Genomic DNA, 27,548 nt, shown 5'->3' on the forward strand with positions numbered 1-27,548 from the left:
AAATATATTCACATTTCATCCATCTCTTGTGTCAAACATCTGTATGTAGAATAGAATAGAATAGAATAGAATAGATAGATAGATAGATAGATAGATAGATAGATAGATAGATAGATAGATAGATAGATAGATAGATTCAAGATTAAAAAGTTAGCAACATTTCCTGCTGTTGAACATTATCTTAAGAACCAGTAGGAGCAAAGACCAAAGAAACAGCTGCCTGTGTGTATATACCTATACATATAAAATTACTATGATTTTAGCATTTTATATCCAATTCAATTCAATTAAATTTTTATTTGTATAGCGCATTGGACATTGTTTCAAAGCAAAGCAACTTTACACAGAAAATGTGGCGATTAAAATTGAATATGTTCTTTATAAGTAAGTTTATCCCTGATGAGCAACTGTGGCAAGGAAAAACACCCCGAGATAGCATAAGGAAGAAACCTTGAGAGGAACCAGACTCAAGAGGGAACCCATCCTCATCTGGGTATATCACTCAAATGCTCCTCATCTTTGTACCACATGGCTTGTGGGAAAAATGTAAAAACCACTGGTGATGGATGACAAACTGTACATATTTGCATTTGGTCTAAACCACGATTGTCTCCACTGTTTAAGCCCAGCCTTGCCCTTAACATTAAGGCAATGTTGTTTTCAGAGCCTCACTTTGACATCCAGCAGTTGAGCGACTATTAATGGCTATAAGCTCCATAGCCATGCAGCACTGGTATAGCACCCAAGCATACTGTATTGGCCACTGCTTTCACCTCATACCTTAATAATGTTACCCTTAGTAACTTCTGATTGATAAAGGTATTCATCATTATCTTCCGATGTGAGAAAAAACTATGCTTACCTTAAAAAGGATTGTTTCTCTATAAAGATGCTTTGTGACCACAACATTGTTAAAAGTGCTGACCAAATCAAATTGAATTGAGCTGAAGTTCATTCAGATCTTAAGCTTACCTCTTATGCCTGGTACTCTGGCTCTAAGTATATAGCTAGCTAAAGCTTTACTCCGAAACATCTAGCTTGCAACTGTTTCCACTGGCTTGCTCATTAGAGAATCTACATTCTAAAAATCCCTGCTTAAACACCCACGACTCAACAACAAGGTCCAGCAACATGACCACAGTTAAGCTGTAAGTGTAGAAACCCACACTTGTTCCAGCAAACCCTGTGCACAAAATGAGCTCCATGACATGGTTTGGAAAGGATGGAGTATAAGTGGAATAATAAAGTTTAACTGGAATGCTAACTATGTTGCCCTTCTCTCTCTCTCTCTCTCTCTCTCTCTCTCTCTCTCTCTCTCTCTCTCTCTCTCTCTCTCACTCTCTCTCTCTCTCTCTCTCTCTCTCTCTCTCTCTCTCTCTCTCTCTCTCTCTCTCTCTCTCTCTCTCTTACACTCTCACTCTCATGCTCCTGAGGTAACAATGATCTGTGATCCTGTCCCTTTCTTCATTCCAGATCTTCCTGATTCATGCCGATGCCCGACCTCTGGATGAAGATCTCTTCATTTGGAAACCATTTTGTGATCCATGAAGAGCAACTCAAAAGTTTTAAGAATTGAATTACATTTAATGACCGATCGATGAACAGTTCACTGAGAAGCAAACCTTAACAATGACAAAACTTACAGTAAATGAATGGATATTCAGTGCCACCCAGATGAGGATGGGTTTCCCTTTTGAGTTTGGTTCCTCTCAAGGTTTCTTCCGGATGCTATCTCAGGGAGTTCTTCTTTGCCACTGTCACCACTCAATTCAATTAATTTTTATTTGTATTGCGCTTTTAACAATGAACATTGTCTCAAAGCATCTTTACACAGATAATGTGGTGATTAAAAGTAAATATGTTCTTTATAAGTGTAAGTTTGTCCCTGATGAGCGAGCCGGTGGCGACTGTGGCAAGGAAAAACTCCCCGAGATGGCATAAGGAAGAAACCTTGAGAGGAACCAGACTCAAGAGGGAACCCATCCTCATCTGGGTTAACCAGATGACCTGCTCATTAGGGATAGACTTATAGGCACTATATATAATATATATTTTTAGAACCTATTTATCTACTTTGGGACAATGCTTATTGTTAAACGTGCCATACAAATAAAACTGAACTGAACTGAATTGACCCATCCAGAAATCTGATATAGCAATATATATGCAAAGTACATATGTTGCATACATGTTCATGTTTGGATTTCACAGATATAGAAATATACTGTATGTCAGATACTTGTACATATTTGCCACATATATTTCAAAATATTACAAACATTACTGTTTTTATAAATGTAACACATAAATGTGCCCAAATAATGTTAAATATTTATGATATCCATGTAGCCACATCTACTTCTATCAAGACTCAGCTATCGCCCTGCTGCAGACTTGCTTTTATTTGGAAACAGTTGGCAAATGGACTAATAGTTTTTAGGTTTTTAGCCTAGTGGCTGATGAACACAATTCTCCATAAGCACACTCCAAAGTCTAGTGGAACAGCTTCCCAGAAGAGTGGAGGAAATTATAAGTGCAAATTGGGACTAAATGTGAAATGCAATGCTCAAAGATCACACACCATACTTATGACCAGGTGACCCAATACTTTTGGAAATGTAGTGTAATTTTGGCCTGTACTTCAGTTTCTTTCCACCAATTATAAAACATACATGTCAATAAGTCAGTTTGCTAAGCAAAAGAATGTGTTGCATAATGATTATGTAAGAATGGCTGACCTATATGACAGTGTTTGTGCTGTGTGGTGGTACAGACTGGGTTCTGCCTATAATTACTTTCTGTCCGGGGGGTTCAACTAGGATTATGATTTTCATACTGTAGACTAGTTCTTGAGTGTGTGCGATGCTAAAAATAGAATTTACCTTGAGCACACAGTGATGCAGTTATAAGGAGATACATCAACTCACATGATGCATTAAACTAATAGCATCAAGCACCAAGCTAATACACTGCAAACAAAACAGTTGTGCCACAGTGACAGTGTATTATTACCCACATCTAAGAGAGTCCTGATTGCAAACATAAACAGGAAATTACCACAATGGAGCCATATAGACTTAGCAAAGCGGATAATCAGAAGTTGATAGTGTTAAAACATAATTTTCTTAAAATAGGTTCTTTGTGGAACAAACACACCCAAAGAACACACATCACTTCATTTTAGGAGATAAAAGCAGACGTGCAGGAAATTATGTGGTTTTACAGTCTTTGCTTTATAAAACAGCACTAAAATCTCTAAATATTTTTTAAAAAATCTGTGATTTCTTCTATAAAGGACTCTGAATAATCCAATGACTCAGTAGCATTTCCTTCATTAGTTATTAAGCATCCAGAATTGTTGGTATTATAAGATCTGTACAGTAAAATTTCAAAATCTTTGAACCCAATACATTTTTACATTTAGATCCGTCTCTAATCTGCTCCCACGACTTCTCCAAACTGCTCTAAAACATCCGAATAGAGAGAAATACATGTCAGAAAGCTATTTGTAGATTATATTACATTATACTGGTGACTAGAATCATTCCTGCCAAACTGGTCATCAAGATTACTGTTCTATATATTGATTCTTTCATTAGAAATCAGATTCTGGATCGCTTTAATCGGTAAGCCATAATTTAAATAGGCAATATTTTCTTCTTTCATTTTTAATACTGGATAATGTCACGTGTGAACAAACAACAGAGAATTTCAGTGAACAAAAATGTAATACCACAAAAAAAGTAATATTTGTTGTTTCAGATATTATCTGCCTAATTTCTCAGTTTTGTGAGAAATGTGCTTGTGCTGCACTTACGTTGTGAGTGTGACAAAACTTTAGAAACAGCTATGGCTTACCATTTGATTAAGATAACCTTTATTTAACCATTCAGACAAAATTATTATTTTTTTTTAAATCAAGTCAGTTTACTGATAAAAATATATTTAAATATACAGTATAAACTTAAAGAAAAGAAAATAGGCGGATTAACCTTAAAATATGCAGATAAATGTCAAACACTATAGGGCAAAAAAGCAGGAATAAAATGTCACCATTACTCATATGAGGCCTGGAACATGGAAAACAATCTAAAGCTCAAAAATGCGCTTCCATTCAACAAACTGTATGGTTTGCAGTGACCAGTTTTACATGCACTCAAAATATAGAAACTAATACAGATAAAATTGCCTTGCTATCCTCATGGGGTTCAGCATCTTGTCTTTGAAGGTCTGAAATCTTCATGAGGTGTCAGATAACTGGAGCTGGTCCAATTACTAGGCAATTATTATAAGTCTGGGTCTGGGGTTCAAGCCCCGGTATCGCCAAGCTGCCACTCTTGGGCCCTTGAGCAAGGCCCTTAACCCTCTATGCTCCGGGGGTCCCTTACGAGGGAAATATTAAAGTCCGTGACGTCAGAGTGACGTGGGGCCGCCTTCCCGTGGGCTCAACACCTGCAGGAGGGACTGTAAGGGACGGTGCTGTGAGGATTGGGCAGCAGTCGAAGGCGGGGGCCTGCTTAGACTGCTGCCCCCGCGACCCGAATTACGGATAAGCGGGAGAAAATGAATGAATGAATTATTATAAGTCCAGAGTTTTGAGATTTTAAAGAGCATGACAGATTGTAGGTTAATAAAAGACTGGATAGATACATGGGAGCTCTACCATTCTACTTTATTGTTGGCGTAATGCACGCTTTATAGGTGTTTTCCTGCTCCATCTGCCTCCCTGCCCTGTTAATGCCTTTAAACATCCCAACCTAACCTTATCCGCTGAGGACTTTGATATTTTTCCTGCTTTGCTCAGAACATCGTTTTACCTCCCTGCAAATCGATGGCACCACCAAATCCTGTGCTTTTGAGTGTTGCTCTGCCTCTCAGTTCTGCTGAGAACCTTCTTTCCCTGTTCCTACTTTGCTTCAACCCCTGCCTTGCTTAAGGTCCCGCTCTGCCTCCCTGCTCAGCTGAAGATGTCACTCGACATTTCTGCCAAGCTAATGATCTCCCCCTATACCCTGCACAGATGACAATGCTGCTCTGCTTGCCTGCTAAGCTGAAGACACTGCTCCAGCCCTCTGGCCTCACCGTGGTTGTTGCAACTCACCAGCCTCATCATTGTTAAATAGATATGTCTGCACACAAAAGATTCCCTGTAACATCACATGACAATTCTTTTTGTCTATGTATTGTTATGTGTTTGCTTTTATGCACCTGTTAATAAAAGGTGGTGCTGAAACAATTATTGATTCAATTATTCAATCACTCACTAATTAAGAGGCCTGTCCACATACTGTTCCCCTTTGGGAACTCGAGCTGCGTCGTAACGCTTTTTGACGTCCCATTCTAGATCTTCGCTCCTTGAACCGCTCACTTATGAGGCTCAGGTTCAGGATGCTTACCCTCAAGGAGGTCGTGACTCAGATCAGGTCCGAGGACTGGTTCGTCACGATAGATCTGATCCTCCACGACCTCCCCGAACCTGAGCTTCATAAGTGAGCGGTTCAAAGAGCGACGATCTAGAATGGGACGTCCCAAAGCGTTACGACGCAGCGTCTCGTTCCCTCGGGGAACTAGGGTTACATTCGTGACCTAGAGACGTTTTCCAGGAAATGTGTGTGCTGTTATTTTAAAAGCTTTAATCTAAAGTTAATTATAGTGCTGTTAAACGTTCCTACATACATGCAAAGCTACATACTATAGTTACAGTAAGGACAGGTACAGTTTAGTACCTTTTTCTTTTCGAGAGTTTTGAGGAAACTGATCCTTTGCTTTCATTTGTGAACAGAATCATCTGAATTGAAGGTGAGGATGTTTCAAATGACAGAGATTTTGTAATAGTGCCTTTGTAGACTTTTGCTAAATTCCACCTGTAGTTTCTATATATTTCTGTAGAAATCTCCAGTTAGACCATCACAATATTTTTGGAAATTTACGAGGTGGTATAAAAAGGTTTTGAGACTAGCTCTGTTTACAACAAATGACCTTTTTTATGTTTACACACTATAACCTTTAAAATAGTCACCTTGCACAGCAATACAGTGCTCCCAGTGTTCCTGTAAGTGAGATCATGTTCTCCGACGATCATTATGCACGAGTTGCTGAATGGTTTTAACATTTCCGTGGGTTAAGGTCTTGATGACCACTCAAAACACCTCGATTGACTTATTGCAGCATCACCGTATGTCAAATGTCTGTGGCAGATTTGCCCAGTTTTATGCAGAATTTCACGTTTGCTCTTAGTTCTAACTTGCCTCCATGTAAAAATCGCACCAGTTAGCACCGTTTGTCTCGAAACTCATGTGCGTAGATTTTTCTGTCATTCTTGTTACTCTATCTTAGAATAAATACATAGACAGGACCTGAGCACTTAACATTTATTTTATTTGAACACACATGCAAAAGAACCATGCACAGTTCAATGTCAGTAAAAATGTCGGTACATTATGGGATCTAATAAACGACACACAGAACATTGTTGGGAGTTCCGGCTTTTGAAAAAACGCCATTGGTTTGAAAAAAGGGTGAACAATACATTTCAGAAGAAAATGCCATCCAAATGACATACAGTATAGTCTAAAATGATGTAATGATTTAAAATGCTATGGCTTTAACAGTCCAGACCAAAACTGATTAGAAACAGAGCAGTAACATAAATCAGCCCTGAAACGTGTGTGGCCTGACTGGAAAGCTTCACTTCAAGAGCAGACTTTTTTCATTTTCAAGGAAATGTTCTGTCAAAAACACAAATTGATCGTTTGCCACTAAACTCTACTCTGTGTGTGTGTGTGTGCCGATAAGACAAACAGGAAAAACTGTCTGTTTTTGGTTTGTTTTAGTGTTTTTTTACATAAATGAATCATCTAACAACAAAGGACTGATTTTTTTGGCTCCATTGTCTGTATTAAACATTAGTTTATAAGAAAAGAATTTAACGACAGGGATAAAACCGTTACTTTCGCTCACAACACGACAGAGCGTGGCACAATACACGTCAAAACAGTCAGGAAAAAGAAGTAAAAGGACATTACTTTCACAGTGACAGATCACAGATATCATGTAGACACTTCAAGGACTATACATACAATATAATGTAACACAGGACATTAGCATGTAAAATAAATAAAAGGAAACAAAAAAATGTAATTCATAGTGGCAGCTCTGCAAAGAAGGATCTGCAGTTGTAACAGGGAGGTTGTCAGTTCAAATAGCTGTGCTATGAGAGAGCTCCTTAACAGTTCAGCACGATATTTCGAATGTATTCTATACATTCTGGGATTAAAAACTATGTACTCTGCTTAAATGTAGTGGTATTTCAGATCATCGGATTGGCTGATTGGCAGCCTCAAACTCACTGTAATTAGAATCAGACCAACGTAATTAGAACCTGCGATCCTTCAACATCCGGGTTCATAATATAGGAAACCTCCATATCCATAACACGTCCCATTTGCCTTCTAAAAAAGAAACTCACATCAGTGGCTGTATCTTCTAACACACTGCATTTATTTCTAAACACATCAGAATGCAAAATGCCATTCAGTCACTAATAGAACACTGAGTCAGTCGAACAAATAAAAAAATTATCAAAAGGTGACACAGTCCACGTAGGAACATCTGCGCTTAACTTGCGAGTTCCTATCTAGATAATTGTCTGGCTGATGATATAGACTGAGAAGAGAGAAGTATAAAGAAGTAGCACTTGGTTGATTGCATCTAAGAGTACAACAGACGTTATCTGTAAGGACCAGAAAATTGCCTTCAAATCCTACTCTGTAGACTTTAATGCAATTGTAGTGGCAATTGTAGCATTTCCTGAATAACTGTACGCTCATCAAGAACATCGGCAGCTGCCCTACAGTACACATGCAGCTAAATAACGTCTATGTTACGTCTAATAAACGTGTCCATAACATATAGTAAAAAATAAACTAGAACTGACATGGGTTCACATGCATATAAAATACAATAGTACAATAAAAGAAAAACATGTGTATGATAATCAGTCATGAATAAATAATAACAACATCAACAGGAAATGAGGAGCAGCAATACATGCAAATATTCTGGACCTATAAAACATTAAGGCACCAGAGGTATCAAAACTCATTTCTGAACTTCGCTGTTTTGACTTTTCAGTGTTCCAAAGGCATTCATAGTGAGTGCATAAAAACATATTGGAAAGAAAGAGGGATCTAAACCGGATTGTGTCTCAGGCTTGTGAATTGGTCATCTTCTGCAGCAGGGGGATCTGTAGATGGGGAAGATGAACAAATTATTATTGACTCTTTGGCTCACAGTTATTCAATGATCATTAGAATTATATTCGATAATATCAAGTTTCTGAGAGGTCGGAAAAACGAAATGCAAATGCAAATGCAAATGATCTTAAGAAAATTATATTTGATAAAAGATTCACTCAGAGCCACTATTAAAACTATTAAAACTGCTTAACTCCAACTAAGTTGATATACATTCATTCCTAATAATTCAGTAAGCACTTCATCCTGGATCCAGACTCGACGGGAATACATCCTGGAGTGAATTCTAGTTCTACATACACATTCACATCAAAGGATCATTATAAATGCTGCCATTTAATATCATTGTTAGTGCCATATCGTTGTTATAACATGTTCCTAATTTGGTGTACGAGAACGGACGGTCAGCATCATGAGCAGCTTTAGCAAACCTTAATATTTGACATTAAATATTATGACAAAGACTGTTAGCGGGAACCGAACACATCCGTATACCAGCGTGCAGCTGTTGACGTGGCCGTGGTGAAATTGGAGTTCGCGGCTTCCGCGTCGAGCCACAATACACCGATTCTCACCTTGAACAGATCCACTCCTGTAAGGGCGTTGACGGACACAGGCAGCTCGGCTAGTAGGCGACTCACTTCCCCGGTCATTTTGCTGCCTTCTCCGCTTAGAATCACAATCTCATTGGTTTTGGACAGAGGGGCAGCCACTTTGGCAGCAATCTGCAAATCCACACACACACACACACACACACACACACACACACACACACACACACACACACACACACACACACACACACACACACACACACACACACACACACACACACACACACACACAGAAATCAGAAATTTTATTCACCAGAATCAGTATATAATTATTTCTATATATTATTATTTTATGAACTTATTCAGTTAATTCTCTTTACTACTAGTCAGTAAACACAGCTAGAGAATTCTAATGATCAGACCCACAAATTCACAGGTTTGAATTAAAACCAAAAATGTTTTCTGCACCTTCGGCAGCGCCTCTAAAACCAGAGCGGTCTGCGCCGCGTCTCCATACTGATGATAGGCTTCTGCCTTCAACCTCATTTTCTCTGCCTCGGCTTTGCCCACTGCCTCAATAGATTTGGCCTCGGCCTCTCCGATCTTCCTGATCTTCTCCGCCTCTGCGTCTGCGAGCAACACCTTCTTCATCCTTTCGTGCAAAAGGAAACGCTCCTTTTTCATTTCAGACATTGCCACATCAATCACACGGAGTACAAACACATTCATCAATTTAACTTACTTCTGGCCCTCAGCCAGCTGCTGCACTTTGTATGCCTCAGCCTCCGCAGGGCGCATGACTGTAGCGATCAGCTCCTTCTCCATCCTGACGATTTCTTTCTCCTCGATGGTAATCTGCTTCTTCCTCTGCACCACCTCGATCTCCATCTCCTCCAGACGGATCTTCTGCTGCTCCTTCGCCGCCTGGAGCTCGTACGCCAGCTGAGCCTCGGCTTTCTGCTCAGGCACAAACACACGGACAGTGTTCGTGTTTAACTTATGTTCATTCTGATAGGTCAGAAGGTGTTTTTTTAATTAATAAAAACAAAAATATTAATTAACATTAATGTGCTCCTCTTTTTCTATAACTAGGTAACCAGGGACGTCTCGAGTGAACACTCCACTTTAATGGTGTGTGTACGTTTATTTAACCTTTTTTGAAGGTTAGCACTTTAGTCATTTTTATTAAGTGTCGTTTAAAAGTTTACAGAAAAGGGAAAGTCTTCTGCAGAATGGAGTGCAATGCTGCTGTCTCAGAGACAGCAGCGAATTAAAAGATGAAAACGTGAACTTTGTGGATAATCAGCATGTTAATATAATTAAATATCATAAAATAACAGCAAAAAAAAAAAATGGATATATAAGGATTATAAGTTATGCTTTTTTTTATGAATACAAAAATGCACTTAAAAAAAAAATCATTTCTTACCTAATTGAAGCGCAAGGTCTGGACCTCAGTATGTCACTTTTTTTTATAATAATAATAATAATAATAATAATAATAATAATAATAATAATGAAATAGATGCAGTGCATAGACAAAGTATTTACAGCGCTTTATTTTTTTGTTGTTACAGCTTGATTCCAAAATGGATTACATTTATTATTTTCTTTTCTACAAACAATACCCCATAATGACAAAGAGAAAGGATTTTTGTTTTATCTTTGCAAATTTATTAAAAATAAAATTGTACAGAAATATTTACAGCCTTTTTTGCAATACTTTGTTGAAGCACCCTTGGCACTTATTACAGCCTCAAGTCTTACTGAGTTCGATTCTTCAATCTTGGCACCTATTTTTTGGCAGTTTTTCTAATTCTTCTTTACAGAACCTCTCAAGCTCCATCAGGTGGGATGGGGTGTGTTGGTGCAAAGCCATTTTTAGATCTCTCCAGAGATGTTCAATTGGGTTCAAGTCTGGGCTCTGGCTGGGAAACTCAAGGACATTCACAGAGTCGTCCCGTAGTCACTTTGTTATCTTGGCTGTGTGCTCAGGGCTGTTGTCCTGTTGGAAGATGAAACGTGACCCCCGTCTGAGGTCCAGAGCGCTCTGAAGCAGGTTTTCATCAAGAACGTCTCTGTACATTGCTGTATTCATCTTTCCCTCGATGCTTATTAGTCTCCCAGTTCCTGCAGCTAAAAACATCCCCACAGCATGATGCAGCCACCACCATGCTTCACTGGTAAAGATGATACTGGCCAGGTGATGAGCGGTGCCTGGTTTCCTCCAGACATGAAGCTTGGTATTCAGACCAAAGAGTTAAATTTTTGTTTCTCATGGTCTGAGAGTCCTTCAGGTGTCTTTTGGCAAACTCCATGTGGGCTTTCATGCGCCTTGTACTGAGTAGTGTCTTCCGTCTGGCCACTCTACCATACAGGCCTGATTGGTGGAGTGCTGTAGAGAGGGTTGTTCTTCTGGAAGGTTCTCCTCTCTCCACAGAGAAACGCTAAAACTTTTTCAGGGTGAACATCGGGTTCTTGGTCACCTCTCTGACTAAGGCCCTTCTCCCCTGATCGCTCAGTTTGGCTGGGCGGCTCCGCTTTAAAAAGAGTCGTGGTGTTTCCAAACTTCTTTCATTTACGGATGATGGAGGCCACTGTGCTTATTGTGACCTTCAATGTTGCAGAAATTGTTCTCTGTCCCCATCCCCAGATCTGTGCCTCGAGACAATCCTGTCTCTGAGGTCTACAGCCGAAGTTCAAGAAATTGTCTGTAGACCTCAGAGACTTAAAGTCTACTTTAAATTTCAAACACATTTCTTTTACAGTGTCATTATGGGGTATTGTTTGTAGAATTTTGAGGAAAATATTGAATTAAATCCATTTTGGAATAAGGCTGTAACATAAAAAATGTGGGAAAAGTGAAGTGCTGTGAATTCCTTTTTCCAAATGCACTGTAGATAAATGGATGGATGGATGGATGGATGGATGGATAAACAGATAAAGAGATAGACTTAACCGATACTACAAGGGAAACTATAGAAGGATATTTCAGACAATATTTAAAAGAAATTGCAAATTGTATAAAATTTTTTTTAACAAGGGTTAGGGTTAGGGTCCCACCCCTGACACTTGATTGACATCTTTCAAAGCAAAGCATCGGAAATGTACAATGCAAATTTTAATGGCAGGCTACACATGCAATGCAGAGAAAGTGAAAAAGCAAACGTAGTCATTAATATTGCTATTTATATATGACATGGTTATTACTTGTAAGAAACGGGAAATACAGTTGCAAAGGGACTCTGCTTTTCCATTTGAAATTTCACTGCGTTCGCAGAGGTGAAAAACGCTAACGATAATGCAAGATTTGCAAATGCGTTTGCATTATTGTTCGAAATATCCTTCCATAGTTTCCCTTATAGGATCAATTAAGTCTATCTGTTTATCTGTCTATCCATCCATCCTACAGTGCATCTGAAAAGTCCACACAAAACGCAATTGCAAATACAATTGCACTGATGAATATACACTGTGTATATACACAGCTTGTGGAATTTATAACCTGACCTTGGTGTTCACTTCTTGGTTAAACGACGCTTTCTGCAGCTCCAGCTCCCTCTTGGAGTCGGCCATTTTGGTGTCAGCGAGGAACTTCACATCCATCATTTCTCTCTTGCACTCAGCTTCCTGGGCAGAGCGGACGAGGGAGTGTGTTTGATAAAGGCCATGATTGAATAGAGAGAGCCGTATGCTGTGACTGTTTAGCTAAAAAGCTCTTACTCTAATTCCTGCATCTCTTTCAGCCTCAGCTACGCCAATGTCTGCGTCCCTCCGCACAGCAGCCGTCTGCGTTTTCCCCAGCGAGCTCAGGTAGTCCAGCTTATCGTACACATCCTGCAGGAACACAACAGGAAATACACTCAGCTTTTGGCATTACATTTATTTTAACCAGTAACACCTGAACTCTATATCATTTAGAATCCAATTATTTATACCTAAAGTAACTGAGATTCATTGATGCAGTAGGACCCTGAGATTTTCACGCCACTACCAACACTCCATTATTTATTCATAAAAACTGATGCAGCCTATTTCACAGGCCATTTGTGTTCATTTTCCAAATGAGAATATTAAGTTGTCTACAGATGATAAGCAGCAAAACTCCTTGGCCTGCAGACAAATAGATGATGTATGACGCTTGAATTTAATTTGACACACGACTCCTAGTTAATGCTGACTTTTCAAATAACAACCAATAAGATTAGGCCTCATATAAGATGTAGCAATGGTGCATGCTTTCTTCAGTCTGCACCAAAAGAAAAAAAAGATAGGCAACAATTTAAATAGTAGCTAAGTTAAGTAACACTTATACTATTATTGGAATCGGTGCATCGGCATAAAAGTTAACGATGTGCTGCATCGATTTTAAAAAGGTGTCTGACTGAGGCGTGCAATGAGAGTCACATAGAATATAGAATAACGCCCAGATAAATGAGGAGGGTTGCGTTAGGAAGGGCATCCAGAGTAAACCATGTGCAAAATCAAATATGTGGATCGAGGCACGGGTTACCAACAACCGTCATAGGTATTGTTAGCCAACAGGGTACCGGTGGAAATTGGGCTACTGTTGGCCAAAGGAGGAGAAGAAGAGGAGGAAGACGGCTACAGAGACAGCAGGAAATGGAGAAGTGTAGGAGAGTGGTGGTTAGAGTGGGTACTTTAAATGTTGGTACTATGATTGGTAAAGGGAGAGAGGTAGCTGATGTGAATGAAAGGAGAAAAGTACAGATGTTGTGTTTTCAGGAGACCAAGTGGAAAGGGAGTAAGGCCCGGAACATTGGAGGTGGAGGTTTAAACTGTTCTTTCATGGTGTGGATGAAAAGAGAAATGGTGTAGTGGTGATTCTGAAGAAAGAGTACAGTAAGAGTGTAGTGGAGGTGAAGAGAGTTTCTAAACGGGTGATGAACGTGAAGCTGGAAGTTGAAGGGATGATGATAAATGTCATCAGTGCCTATGCTTCACAAGTGGGTTGTGAGATGAAGGAGAAGCTAAAACTTTGGAGTGAATTGGAAGGAGTGGTAGAAGGTGTACCTAGGAATAATAGATTGGTGATTGTGGCAGATTTAAATGGGCATGTAGGTAAAAGGAACAGAGGGGATGAGGAGGTGATGGGTAGGTATGGCTTTAAGGAAAGGATTGTGGAAGGGCGGATGGTGGTAGATTTTGCTAAAAGGATGAAAATGGCAGTGGTGAACAATTATTTTAAGAAGAAGGAGGAGCATAGGGTGACGTATAGGAGTGGAGCAAGGTGCACACAGGTGAATTATGTTCTATGTAGGAGATGCAACCTGAAGCAGATTGGAGACTGTAAGGTGTTGGCAGGGGACAGTGTAGCTAGACAGCATTGGATGGTGGTCTGTAGGATGATTTTCGAGGTGAAGAAGAAGAGGAGGATAGTGAGGACTGAAAGAAGAATAAGATGGTGGAAGCTGAAGGAGAGAGACTGTAGTGTGAGATTCAGGGAAGAGGTCAGACAGGGGGCTCGGTGGTGGTGAAGAGATGCTGGATGATTGGGCAACTACTGAAGAAGTGATAAGGGAGACAGATAGGAAGGTACTTGGTGTGACATCTGAAAATAGAAAGGAAGACAAAGAGATGTGGTGGAAAGAGGTTGGCAAAACAGAATTGGGATTGACAGAGTGATGAGAAAAGTAGGCAGGAGTACAAGGAGATGCAGCGAAAGTCAAGAAAAAGGCATATGAGGAGAGGGACCGAGCTGGAAAGGATGTGCTGCAAGTCTCTTATCCCAGAGACCCCTCATGTTTGTGTTATTTTCCGGTTCTCCTTTTTAGTTATGCTGCCATATAGCAAGTCTTGCTGGAGTCCCAAACTGCACAGTGTCCTTCATTTTTATACAACAATAAGGATACTTAATCTCAACAGCTGCTACACTGACTCAGGACTGATCTGATCATGATCACTGTACACTTCCACAATGTTTATCTGTAATAAATGGACATTTGGTGCAACCCAGATGAGGATGGGTTCCCTCTTGAGTCTGGTTCCTCTCAAGGTTTCTTCCTTATGCCATCTCTGGGAGTTTTTTCTTTGCACAGTTGCGGCCGACTCGCTCATCAGGGACAAACTTACACTTATAAATGACATTCTTATTCACTCTTTATCACGGCATTATCTGTGTAAAGCTGCTTTGAAACAATGTTCATTGTTAAAGGCGCTATACAAATAAAAATGAATTGAATTGAAAAAAATAGCCAGATTTAACCAGATTGTTTAACAAGATTCTGGAAGGTGAGAGGAATGGAGGAATGGAGGAGTGTGCTGGTACAGATCTTTTAGAATAAGGGAGATGTGCCGACCTGCAGTAACTACAGGGGAATAAAGTTTATCAGTCACACCATGAAGTTATGGGAAAGAGTAGTGGAAGCCAGGCTGAGAGAGGAGGTGACCATCTGTGAGCTGCAGTATGGTTTCATGACGAGCAAGAGCACCACAGACACATTATTTGCTTTGAGAATGTTAAAGAAGTATAGAGAAGGTCAGAAGGAGTTGCATTGTGTGTTTGTGGATTTAGAGAAAGCGTAAGCAAAAGGAGGAGTTGTGGTACTGTATGAGGAAGTCAGGTGTGGTGTATGTGAAGTATGTGAGGGTGGTGCAGGATATGTATGAGGACAGTGTGCCAGCAGTGAAGTGTGCAGTAGGAACGACAGACTGGTTCAAGGTGGAGGTGGGACTGCCTCAAGGATCAGCTCTGAGCCCTTTCCTGTTTGCAGTGGTAATAGACAGGTTGACGGACGAGGTCAGACAGGAGTCTCCATGGACTATGATGTTTGCGAATGATATTGTTATTTGTGGTGAGAGTAGGGAGCTGGTTGAGAAGAGCCTGGAGAGGTATAGGTACGCGCTGGAGAGAAGGGGAATGAAAGTCAGTAGGAGTAAGACAAAGTACATGTGTGTGAATGAGAGGGAGGGCGGTGGAGTGGTGCAGTTGCAGAGAGAAGAGGTGATGAATTTGGATAAATTTTAGTACCTGGGGTCAACAGTGCAAAGTACAAAGAGCTGAACATGTGTGGAACATAAACATGAAAAACATGTTTCTAACGATACACGTCTTCCAGTTTTACATTACACACAGTGCATATATGCACATACTGTTTTGCTAATGTAAATGCGTCAATATTTGTTCCTATGCCTTACACCCTTGCAGGGTGGATTTGCGGAATCCACAGAAATTTGCTGTATGGTGTAACAGACTGTTTCCTGTTCAGTATTGTCTCTTAGTGAATCTTATTGTAAGAAGCAATAAAAGCAAATGCTGCCTTGGGTGCAACAAACAAACACAATAAAAAAGGGTCATCATTGGAATTCATAAGCATTTGAATTAGAAAAAGGTTTTATAATGAACTTTTTTGGGTACTATGCATGCCAGAACTTCCGAATGCCTCCAGTACTCACTTTGATGGTGAAGCTCAGGATCTCGATGCCCATTCGGCCCACGTCAGGAGCTGCGACCTCACGCACCAGTTGGGCAAATTTATCTCGGTCCTGGTAGATTTGTTCAACTGTTAAAGTACCTGTGAATGATTTAATAAAACAAAAACCACAATAGGTTTTTTTCAAGAAAACTGTAGCAACAAAATAAAAAAAAATAAATAAATACCGGAATAAATGCAGCAAATATTTCACCTAATATAGAGCGTAAATGTCCCTCCAGGGTTTGCAGTACCACAGCCTTGATTTCCATTACAGTCTTCCCCAAAAACTGCTCACAAGCGATAGCCAGCAAGTCAGGGTCAGTCATAACCTTCACCTAATCGACAAGAGACTAAGATGAGAAGTGATGATGATGCAAATATAAAACAATGTACGGGTCACAATTTGGAATCATATTCATTCCCAGAAAAAAAGAATTTTAGAAAAAGTTCTCTAACTATTATAACACAGAGACGCAGCCATGTAATCTTTATTACATGTCAGTTGCTGCGATCAGATGATATCAGTTAGTGTGTTCGATTTTAAATTTCTGGGTAAGATGAAGTACGACCTCTGGTGTTCAAACAGTGCAACTGCATTAAATGCAGAATGAATAAAGTGACAATATATACTGCACATGAGATAATTATTGTGTACCTGAGCCACTCCGGTGACTGTAATTGCCACTCCTTCTGCCGTCTCCACGCTTTCACACTTGGGTTGTAAAGTCATAATCTCGAGTGTAAGTCTGTAAAGAAAAAAAAGAAAACACATCAGAGTTATACTCTTCAATTGAACACCATTCTGTGCAGCTGGGGATGGTTCCACATGAACAGTCTAAAGATCCATGAAGTTACTGAGCAACACAAGAACTTTGAGGATGGACTTGGAATGTAATTCATATCAACAGTCTAATACAATGGCTCAGGACCACAGGTTGCATGAACAGTTTTGCATTTAAGCACCCATCACTGAAAAATACACCTCGACAACGATGGAACTGTTATGAATGGACATTCGGTAAAAGTAAGTATTATAACAGCTGTAATATTCATCAAGAGGTTTTGAACATGTGAAGTTTGTTTAATTGGACCATGATCTGAAAACATGATTCTGACTGGCTGGAAGGAGATCTCCACGTCTTCATGTATGTGTGACAACTGGGGCTGAAGCTATCGATTATTTTAGTAATTGATTATTCTATTGACTATTCCATCGAGTAATCTGATAAGAAGTACTGATTTCTTTATTAAAAAGCAATACTAAATATACAAGACAAAATATGACGGATCTCTTAAAATGAACAAGTCGCTTGTTTTCTTTTTGGAAAAATATAAATTTTTATCGCTGAAATTGTGAAAACTAATCCCATTTAGTGCATTTAATTGCCATGTTACATCAAAATGCAAATACAAATATATAAATAAAAATACATACACATTTTAGATTACTCAAAAAATAAATAAAAAGGAAGCCAGTTTCCATCACATGGGGGAAAAAAACTAAACAAAAAAAACAAACAAAAACTTCTTTGCCTAATTCTGAGTTGTTGTTTTTTTCCCTCGCAATTCCGACTTTTTCTCTCAAATGCAACTTTATTTCTCGGAAACATCCAACATTTCTGGTGCATCCGCCGTTAACCATGTTGTCGGCGTGAAGTCTGAAGCTATTGGTGTGTGAAAGAGGCTCCTCTACTTCATTTAGTTCTCTCCAGGGATCAGAGGCTCAGTTTAATACCATGCAATTCTATTAATGTGTAGCTCATGTCATTTTCGATGTGTTTGTCCGATTGTCAAAAAAATAAATAAATCTTGGAATTGCGAGAAATAAAGTCAAAATGGCAAAAAAAAAACGTAATTAGGCAAACTTTTTTTTTTATGTGATGGAAACGGGCTTCCATACGAATCTTCTCCTCGCCCCTCCCTTTTTCCGTTCCTCCATGTTTCATTCTGCAGCCTCTTCTGTGTTATCCGCCAGGGCGTTCCATTGTTTAGCGGGTGATGCGTCAGTAATAATGTTGCGTGGGGAAACACGATGCTCTGTGTGTAGTTAAATGGACTAAACAAAACACTGAGGCAAAAAATTTGCCTCAATAATTTTTTGTATTCGAATTATTAAGTTAATCTAGGAATCGTTTCAGCCCTAGTGACAACCTCACATCTGCATTGTGCATTAAAACTGTTCAAAACACACTTAGCTGTGGATTACTCCTTACTTACAGTTTTTGCCACAGTGCATATTTATTGTCTGGAACAAAGAAATCAAAGGCTGATTTTAACAAGCTCGTTTCTGTCATTGTTTCTACAGCAATGGGAAATAAAAATCCAAGTCAACCATCAAATATATTTTTTCATTTTTTTTTGTAAGAAATTTTCAAATCAACACTATGTAACACTCTTATCAAGGAAGAGTCTTAAGGAAAGATATTGGTGCTTTCTCAGTTTTTCATATTGCCTTTGAGAGCTCATTAGGAAAAGAGTTTATAGCTGCTATTATTGTACTTTTTCATATTTTATTGTCATTTATTCATATTTTATTGTCATTTAGTTTGTTCATTAATTTTTATTATGGTTACTTTTTAACCAATAAGTAGAAACAAAGAAAGTAATGAAATGTGTGCAAATGTGTGAAGGCATTAGTTTCTCGCATAAGTCTCTATGAGTCCAGGTGTTTAAAGGCCGTGGACAGGCCGTGGACAGGCTGTGGACAGGCCGTGGACAGGCTGTGGACAGGCCGTGGACAGGCCAGCCTGGACCATGCTGACTCTGGTTCTAGCCTGTTGTTTTTGATCATTAAAAAAAAAAATAATAAAAATAGAAGGCACAGACCACAATTATATCATTTAAATAAAAAGTAACAAATATTTTGAAAATGATGGTGGTAGCTGAGGTAACTGATGAGAAATAAAAAAGAGAGGCTGTAAGAAAAAGAATAAAGAGGCTGTGCTTTTGCTGTAACTTTGGACACTATCATGAAACGGTCTGACTTTGTTGGACATCACAACCCTGGATTATACATTGAGTCTTATTTTTGATTGGAGTCTTTACTTTGATACTGAATTTGTTTGTTCTTGTCTCAATTAGCCACGACACTATGAGCAGGATTACAGGAGCTAAAGTGTTTCATGTAACAAATGTGGCTGCATACTGAAAAATATAAAACCGTGAATTAGTTTCATTAAGAATTGACAAATTGGGAGAATAAAATACTTCAGTATTTGTGTTTTTTTGCTGGAAAACATTCAGCTTTATTGGTAGCAATAACTTTGCCTGATATATAACTGTCCCCTGTAAAATCATACCTACATAAAGAAAGCTAAAACTTTGTAAACTCAAAAGCCATGAAGATGTATTTGGACTGTGAAACTATTATGGATGGATGTTCAGTGTCCCCCAGATGAGGATGGAGTCTGGTTCCTCTTAAGGTTTTTCCTTGTAACATCTCAGGGAGTTTTTTCTTTGCCGTTGTAGCCACTGACTCGCTCATTAGGGTTAAACTTATATGAACTTGTCCATTGTTTAAAGCAATATACAATTAAAACTGAATTGAATTGCAACACTGTAAATGAGCGCGGTATTTAAGACAGAGATGCACTTGTTTGGGGAAGAGCAACATATGGCTGAAAAAGTCAGGTGTCCTAATACTTTGGTCGTTTTATGTTTGTTAACCACCAAAATATGCGAAATAAAAAAAAACTTCAGCAACATAGACATGTAACATATCAAAACACCCAGCGAGTTGATTTGTGGGTATTATACTGACACCATGTGACCGTGGAAATACGTAAACTTGTTATATTACTGCAATATAGACATGTGACATATCAAAACACTCACCAGACTAAGAAGAACTGCTTAATGCACATTAAGACAAAAGCATGACATTGTAGAATTTAGTATCATCAAACACCACTCAGATTTCTATTTCTAAATTATTAATTAACTAAATTCTAGTTATCATTTATTCAATAAAGATGTTTCTGCCAAAGCAATAGCTAATCAGAAACCAGAGATGCAATTTAGTCCAACTTAAACAAAACAAACAAACAAAAAAAAAAACAGGAAACACCAATAAAATAATAAAAGTGCTACAACAGTATCAGGGAGGCAGGTGTCCATATCTCTGTCCTCATTAACCTGAACACATTTTCAGCCTTCCATCGACTCCAAGACAGTTTTTTTTTTTTTTTTTTGGCTTACAAAAACTGTTTTTTTTTGTTTTGTTTTTTTAAACACTCTCTCAAAAGAATAAATGAAACGCTATTTTTAAGGCGTAGTTTGGACAGAGAAAGTGGAAATATTGAAAAACGAGATTTTTTGTCAAGAGACCCATTCATCTAAAAACAAACAAGATGGTAGATTACACTGTACTGCGGGTGATGTGCATGCTATCCAGGTTTGACAGCATTGTTAATGATAACTATCACCCTGTACAATGCATCCGAAACAGATTGCATTCTTTTTTTCGAAGGGGACCAAATGTCCACGGCATGAACTCAAAAAAGAGCAAGAAGCAAAAAAAAAAGTATAAAATAAAAAATCCTGACAGACATGAGCCAAAGAGTCTAATGTCATCATTTTAAAAAAATACGACAAGTTTCAGATCTTTTAGTGTAAATGGAAAATTCTTGGGGACCCCCCCCCAAAAAAAAAAAAACACCAGTGCAGACGGAGAGCATTAATGTGGATATAGCCTACAACTGCACGATTTACCTGCTTACTGCTTATATTCAGTGCAACAACATTTTGTCTAACAATAAGGACACATAATAAGTCATTTATTTTTCTCTCTCTGTTGAGTCACAAATTCACCAATGATCCCAGTGATACAGTAATCCTTTACCCTTCTGCTCTCCTGATTCACCCTGAACGCCTGGAATTTTTCTTTAATTGGAAACCAATTTTATCAGCTGAAAATGGTTCCAAGTGAACCTAAAGATCAGACCTATGGATGGAGGGTTAGAAATATAGAAGATGGATTTGGACAATAAATGATATTAGCAGTTTTACTCTCGAGTCTCCATTAGTAAACAGCTGATGAACTCTGGATGGAACTATAATGGATGGTGTAACTGGTGGTCCATTTTGAGTCTGGTTTCTTACACCATCTCGGGGAGTTTTTTTTTTTTCGTCATTGGCTTGCTCAATGTATAGGGACTAATTTATGACTTTAAAATGTCGATTTGACGTCTATTTCATTTTTAAAGAGAACGACTTGTTTATGAGGTAAACTATGAGGTGACTGTATGCAGTAAGCAGGAAGCATGCATGACCTCTCTACACTGGAGCTTATTTTGCTTGCTTTGGCTAAGTGTTTCCATAAGATCATCTTTCCTCCAAGCGCCCTAATTAACTTTCCTGGTAAATGCCAAAGTGAGCGGTTCAGCGGATGTTGGAAGTCAGGACGAGTGACGCACGATTTACTTACAGCATCGAGTTACACCATCAAGTCGCATGGCCGCACAGTGACGCTAATTTGCTTAGAATAAAATGTTTATTTGTCAATAATAAGTGGGGTCTTGTTCTTTTCTCTGGTTCTTTGGTGGGGAAAAACACTGTCCTAAAACCTTACTGGCATGTCCACGTCTCCTTTCAGTCTCCTGATATAAAGGAAAAATCTAATCTACTGATCCTACCACCATGATGATATTCAAAAGTTCATTATCGAACCTGATTGGTCAGAAGGTCTCTTCTGGGCTAAACATTTAGATTTATTTTTGTCCATGAATATGTATTAATAGATTTTCAGAAGTCCATTTTCTTTATTCCATAGCTTTTCTCTCATGTTCTCTGCTTTCCAAATCAGATCTACTCAGTTAACCAATTAGATTTCAGCCGTCACATCACGTGTTTCTGAGGTCAATCACCACTGCGCCCTGTTGTTTACAATCCCTGCTGCTGTTGCTTTAACCAATCAGATTTTGACGTGCTGTCCCTCTATAGAGCGTCCAATCGTGTCAGCATTTTCACGTACTTTGATTAAATGGTCAGTGCACTCGTAAAAGCACACAAACCACATTTGTAGCACAAGCTCAAATTGTTAGAGATGATGTATTCGGGTGGTTCAGCTGTGGCTACAGTGAAAGGAGACATGTTGAATTGTGTTCATTGTGTTTCTTGCTTTAGTAATAATATTCATTCTCGCTGCATGACATACCAGTCTGGGATCAACTAAGCATCAGACCATCTCAGAAGACCTCCTGCCGTTCATCTCCATGATCATCAACGGGTCCTTAACATCTGGCCATGGGCCAAATACTATCAAGCAAGCGAGGGTTGTTCCTATCTTGAAGAGATCTGCTCTGGATTTATTAGACATCAACAACTACAGACCGGTATCACGTCTCTCCTTTCTTTCCAAATCTCTGGATTTTAACCAACTGTCAGTTTATCTCTCACAGAACAACCTCCATGATTCAAACCAGTCTGGATTTAAAGCAGCACATTCCAGGAGGATGAGTACAGATGACAGCTTGGCTGACCGAGCAGCATGTAGTTTTTCACAACTCATCCTCCTTGACCTTTTAGCAGCATCCGACCCAGTCAACCACAAGACTCTTATGACTACCCTCAGAAACCTCGGTATTCGTGGAGCAGCATGGTAATGGCTTGCTTCCTACCTGAAAGGTCGCTCATACCAGGTAACATGGAGGGGGTTCTCATCTGCCCCACGCAGACTCTCAACTGCTGTCCCACAAGGCTTAGTGCTTGGTCCCCTCCTTTTCTCCCTCTATACCCACTCTATTGGTGAATTCATCTCCTCTCATCTGAGGGAGGAAAAGAAAAGATGAGTTGAGTGTTGAGAAAACCTCTTACCACTGCTGTGCTGATGACACTCAACTCATCTTTTCTTTCCCTCCCTCAGATACCGCAGCTTCCGCTCGAGCTCGACATGCCTGGCGGATATATCTTCATGGATAAGTGCTCATCAACAAAAACTCAACCACAACAAAACAGAACGATTGGTCATCAGCACCATCTTACCTCAGAGACCTCATCAACCTTGCTGTCTGAGATCCTCCAGCACTGCTCGACTGTACCCCCTTCTCTCAGGGTAAGAGGTAAGTATCTTTAAGCAACGGATGAAGACCCACCTCTTCCTGAAACCCTCAAACTAACACTTTCCAAATTTGCTTTGTTAAAAAACAAAACTCTAAACAGAGATGTAAACTGATTTATTTTCCATTTGTATTCTAGCGTACCAGTGTAGATCTTTTTATTGATAGAGACTCAAAGCACTTTTCTACATCGCTCTGGACAAGGGCGTCTTTTAAATGCTGCAAATGTAAATGTGCCTTTATATCTTTTTATATTGTAACTGTAATACAAGTAGAATAACACTCCAGATGTGCTGTTATGTAAAAGGAATTGCACTTCAGACTGGGCTTCAGGATGTTAATTTAAATGTTAACAGTTCCTGATAAATGTGGGCTACATACACAATTTAACCATCTTTAAAAAGAAGACACTTCGAGCTTTACTGTTCATTATTTAAGTTGATATTGCTCAAAAAGATAATAAGTTATAGAAAGTTATAGACGATGACGTACCGCAGAAAAGTTCCTAAATAGATTTTTTTCCCTTCATTTATAAATACATGAAATCAGTAATGTAGCAATCCAGAAAAGTACTGGGTTAAAAGCCACATGTCTCATGAGTTTATATTTTTTATTGATTGAGGATATCATAAAAAATGAGATTCCTACAAACATTTATCAAAAACTTCCTGTTTGAGAGCCACCTGTTAATCTCACGTGGCCATTCATACTCTATTCATACATTCTGCATAGAAATGAATGGTTGACCATTAAAGGCTTTTGTCATACATGTTTGGGGCTATTGATATTGATTTGGCATTCATATTGATGGCCAGGTAGCCAAACAAGCTCTTGTTTTCCAATTCCAACAACACACACACAAACACACACTTACTTTTCAAGTAAGTGTGTGTTACCCCGCCCCCAAAAATATTTTCCACATCGCTGCTTTTTTTTTTTTTGCAAATCTCAGATAAAAAAAAACTACTTTTTGGACTGTCCATTTTTTCCTTGTTTTATTTTTATTTTGTAAACAAAGTCCAGTTAGCACGAGCTATAAACAGCTGTTTGTGTTAACCTGAGAGCTGCATCACTCCCTGGTTTGTCACAACCGAGCTGCTTCAGCCAGTAAGAGTTTGTAAAGAGTAATAAAACTAAGACTCACACACGTGGAGAATAAAATCCTCCAATATATCGTTAGAATCCTGCACTTATTGGCTACATTTTCCATCAGTCATTTGGTTTCCATAATGCTACTGGTTGAAAATAAAAGGTTTGAAATGATAGGTGGAGCAGAATCAAAACATGACACCAGCAGAGAAAGTGGAGACTCCACCCAAGAATCCGCCTATTTTATTTATTTATTTATTTATTTATTTATTTATTTATTTATTTATTTATTTTTGTGGTCCCAAGCGTTTTGTAACACTATATTCTACCAGCCATATTTGTTTTTTTCACCAGCAAGATGTTTTTTTTTTATGCGAGTTATTCCGAAATATATACACACAAACACCAGCCGAAGTTCTGTGACGTAAACAAAAGAATAACACTATTGTTTGGTTGGAGCAAAAATGCTTTACGGCATGTTGTTCAGTGGACCCTTATATTTACTAATAAACCGGGATTAGCAGCAGTGGATGTGTTTGTGACTCTTTATTACAATAATAATGTAAGTAGTGCAATTTTATTTATGCATGTTGTTGTTGTGTACTGCTTACACAAATTCAGCAAATACATTCGTTATTTGTTTTCCATTGAAAAACAGTGATCTGAAATCGCTGTTTGAGACTTAGAGCTTTAGAATGATGTATAGTTAGTCATGGTTACTCTTCTCCATTTTCATTTCATCTATTGCTAAACATTAACACCTGAAAACAACGGGATATCGGTTGTGCTGGCAACTAATACACAATATTCTGACTGGGTTCTTTTGTGACTCATTGAAAACCTCGTTAAGACTCATATTGGATGAATAGATTAAAGACTTACGCTTGTGCGTCTGTGAGGAACCACCATGCCCAAGCCAATCCACCCACCATATACCTCTTCTGGTCCGAGCCACAACAGCCACCTGGAAAAAAACAACATCCAGAACCTTGAACCATATCTTGCAAAAAAAGAGAGAACTGTGACATTCTGAAGGAACCTTCTGAAAAAATCTTTTTCATTTACTATATTTGCCATTTTACTTATTTAATTGCACATTTTAACCCTCTCCACCCTCAACTTTCTGTTATGGATAAATAGCTGTTTCTATTCCAGACTTCAACATATAGTTTGGGATTGAAAAATGATTTATTATAACATTTTATGTGCTGAACGCTAAAATATTTGACTGAAACACCTTCTGATACTGTGACGCTGTTATCATTTGCCAAAACGATTAAATTTTTTTGAAGTTTTTGATGACCAACAAAACAGTACATATATACAGTACATACATAAAGCACTGTTGCTCTCATGCGCATCCTTCAAAAGAGATCGAATTCAATATATTACACGTACAATTGTAACAGATGCTCCTTACATATAATTGTGCCAATCTGACTATAAAGTGCTGTTTTAAGTGGCATGACACGCCTTGAAATTCAAAACCTTTGAGTGTTTGGAAAGCGATAAAGTCAATTAAATGCACAAGATCTCCTCGAAACAATCTGCATTGGACACATTAAATACAGACAAATCCATATTTCAGTGCAGATTGAGCTCACAGAATAGATTACACCTTTACAGGTATTAAAATCAGGAAAGGTTTGGTGTTAATTACTTGTATATGTATATATTTATTTATGCACATATTCATACATTAGATGAATATGTATGAATATGTGCATATTCATACATTAGATGGCAAAAGGTTGTGTATGAATGATGTGTTTTTAACTCTCTCGTTGTTTTAAAATGAGATTATTCTGCAGTGCATGTCAGTTTGAGGAAAATAAATCGAGATTATTTTCAGATTATCACAAGATCTTCATGATGATCTGGTTTTGATTCAGAAACACAGTCAGATTGAACAGCTAGCAACAGCTCAGCTCCAGCTAATGACTGGATCTCCAACTCCAGTCTACTCAAAAATAATCACATACGATTACAAAACACACGCTTTCTATCTACACGATCTGCAAACATCTAGTTATTCATGCATTATATTCGGTTACTAATAACGGCTAGTATGCTAGCTAACATACCTGATACAACGAGGGCTTCATTCGGTCCTACAGTCAAGCAGCTGCCCATAATCGCATGTAGTATAAAAAAATACTAAATATCGCAGATAAACCGGGTGACAGATCAGGATTGTGTGTTTATTATTATATAGTGTTTTGTTTACTATAAGAAAAGCCTTGAAAGCAAAGCGCGCGCCCCGCCCTGATGCAGAAATGCTTATCTTCACAGATGAAATCATAAACAGCTCTGGCCACGCCCGTTTGTTTATGGCCCCGCCCAGTGGCTACTGGCTCCGCCCATCTCTTACTGCTCAAATATACCTATTCTAAATATTGTTGAAACAATCTGAAAGTTATATTTTCAATTATAAAAAACATTTTTAGTAATACCATGGCGATAATAACGAATTATTATTACTCTTGTTTAGTTTGTCTACAAGCCTCTTTACAGAGTTTTCCCTCAGTGTAGCGACCGTAAAAAAACGAATCAGAAGTATCAAAAGTATTAGAACAGGACTGTTATTTATTCATGCATTCATTTATTTATTTTTGTTATACACTGACAACATTTGAGTTTAAGATCAAAATCCTATGATAAAACTATAGATTCGGTTATTATTTCCTTTTATCTGCATGTTTTAAACAACATGGTACATAATACCTTTGGTGTTACCTTACATTTATGGCATATACTATTATCCAGAGCAATTAACAATTATATAATTTCTACAACTGAGCAGCTCAGGGGTTTAGGGCCTTGCTCAACAGCTCAACAGTGGTAGCTTGGTTTAGTGGTACTAGGATTAGATCTCATAACCTTTTGTTCCAAAGTCCAATGTCTTAACCGGTGAGCTACCACTTCCAATTTTTAAGATGAGCAAAGGTATAAGAGATAGCTTTAAAATAAAAAGTGTTTGCTAAAATTTGGTTGCACATAAGCAGCCCTCTGAAACAAAGGAACCTGTAAGACACTGCAAATTGGATTTAAAGAGTCACCATGTTTATATTACAGATACTCATATCATAACTGTACAGGCATGCGGCACAGCAGGGCAGGGGGGAACGTGTTCCTGTGTCACAGCTCAAGAGTCCCAGG

At 38.6% G+C, this 27,548-nt stretch overlaps 1 protein-coding gene across 1 annotated transcript; it reads right to left on the bottom strand.

Moving 5' to 3' along the window:
- Positions 1–6,359: 6,359 nt before the first annotated feature.
- Positions 6,360–26,731, bottom strand: flot2b (flotillin 2b). The gene is made up of 11 exons (XM_083548932.1): positions 26,474–26,731; positions 25,272–25,353; positions 16,901–16,991; positions 16,457–16,580; positions 16,226–16,344; positions 12,533–12,646; positions 12,320–12,439; positions 9,552–9,766; positions 9,278–9,461; positions 8,831–8,980; positions 6,360–8,245 (listed from the first exon to the last, which is right to left on the bottom strand). Exons 1-11 carry the CDS (start codon positions 26,520–26,522, stop codon positions 8,207–8,209), a joined length of 1,287 nt encoding a protein of 428 aa, XP_083405058.1. The 5' UTR covers positions 26,523–26,731; the 3' UTR covers positions 6,360–8,206.
- Between the last annotated feature and the right edge of the window lie 817 nt (positions 26,732–27,548).

The sequence above is a fragment of the Silurus aristotelis genome (assembly GCF_946808225.1).
Source record: "Silurus aristotelis genome assembly, chromosome: 8".
NCBI classification, from domain to species: Eukaryota; Metazoa; Chordata; class Actinopteri; order Siluriformes; family Siluridae; genus Silurus; species Silurus aristotelis.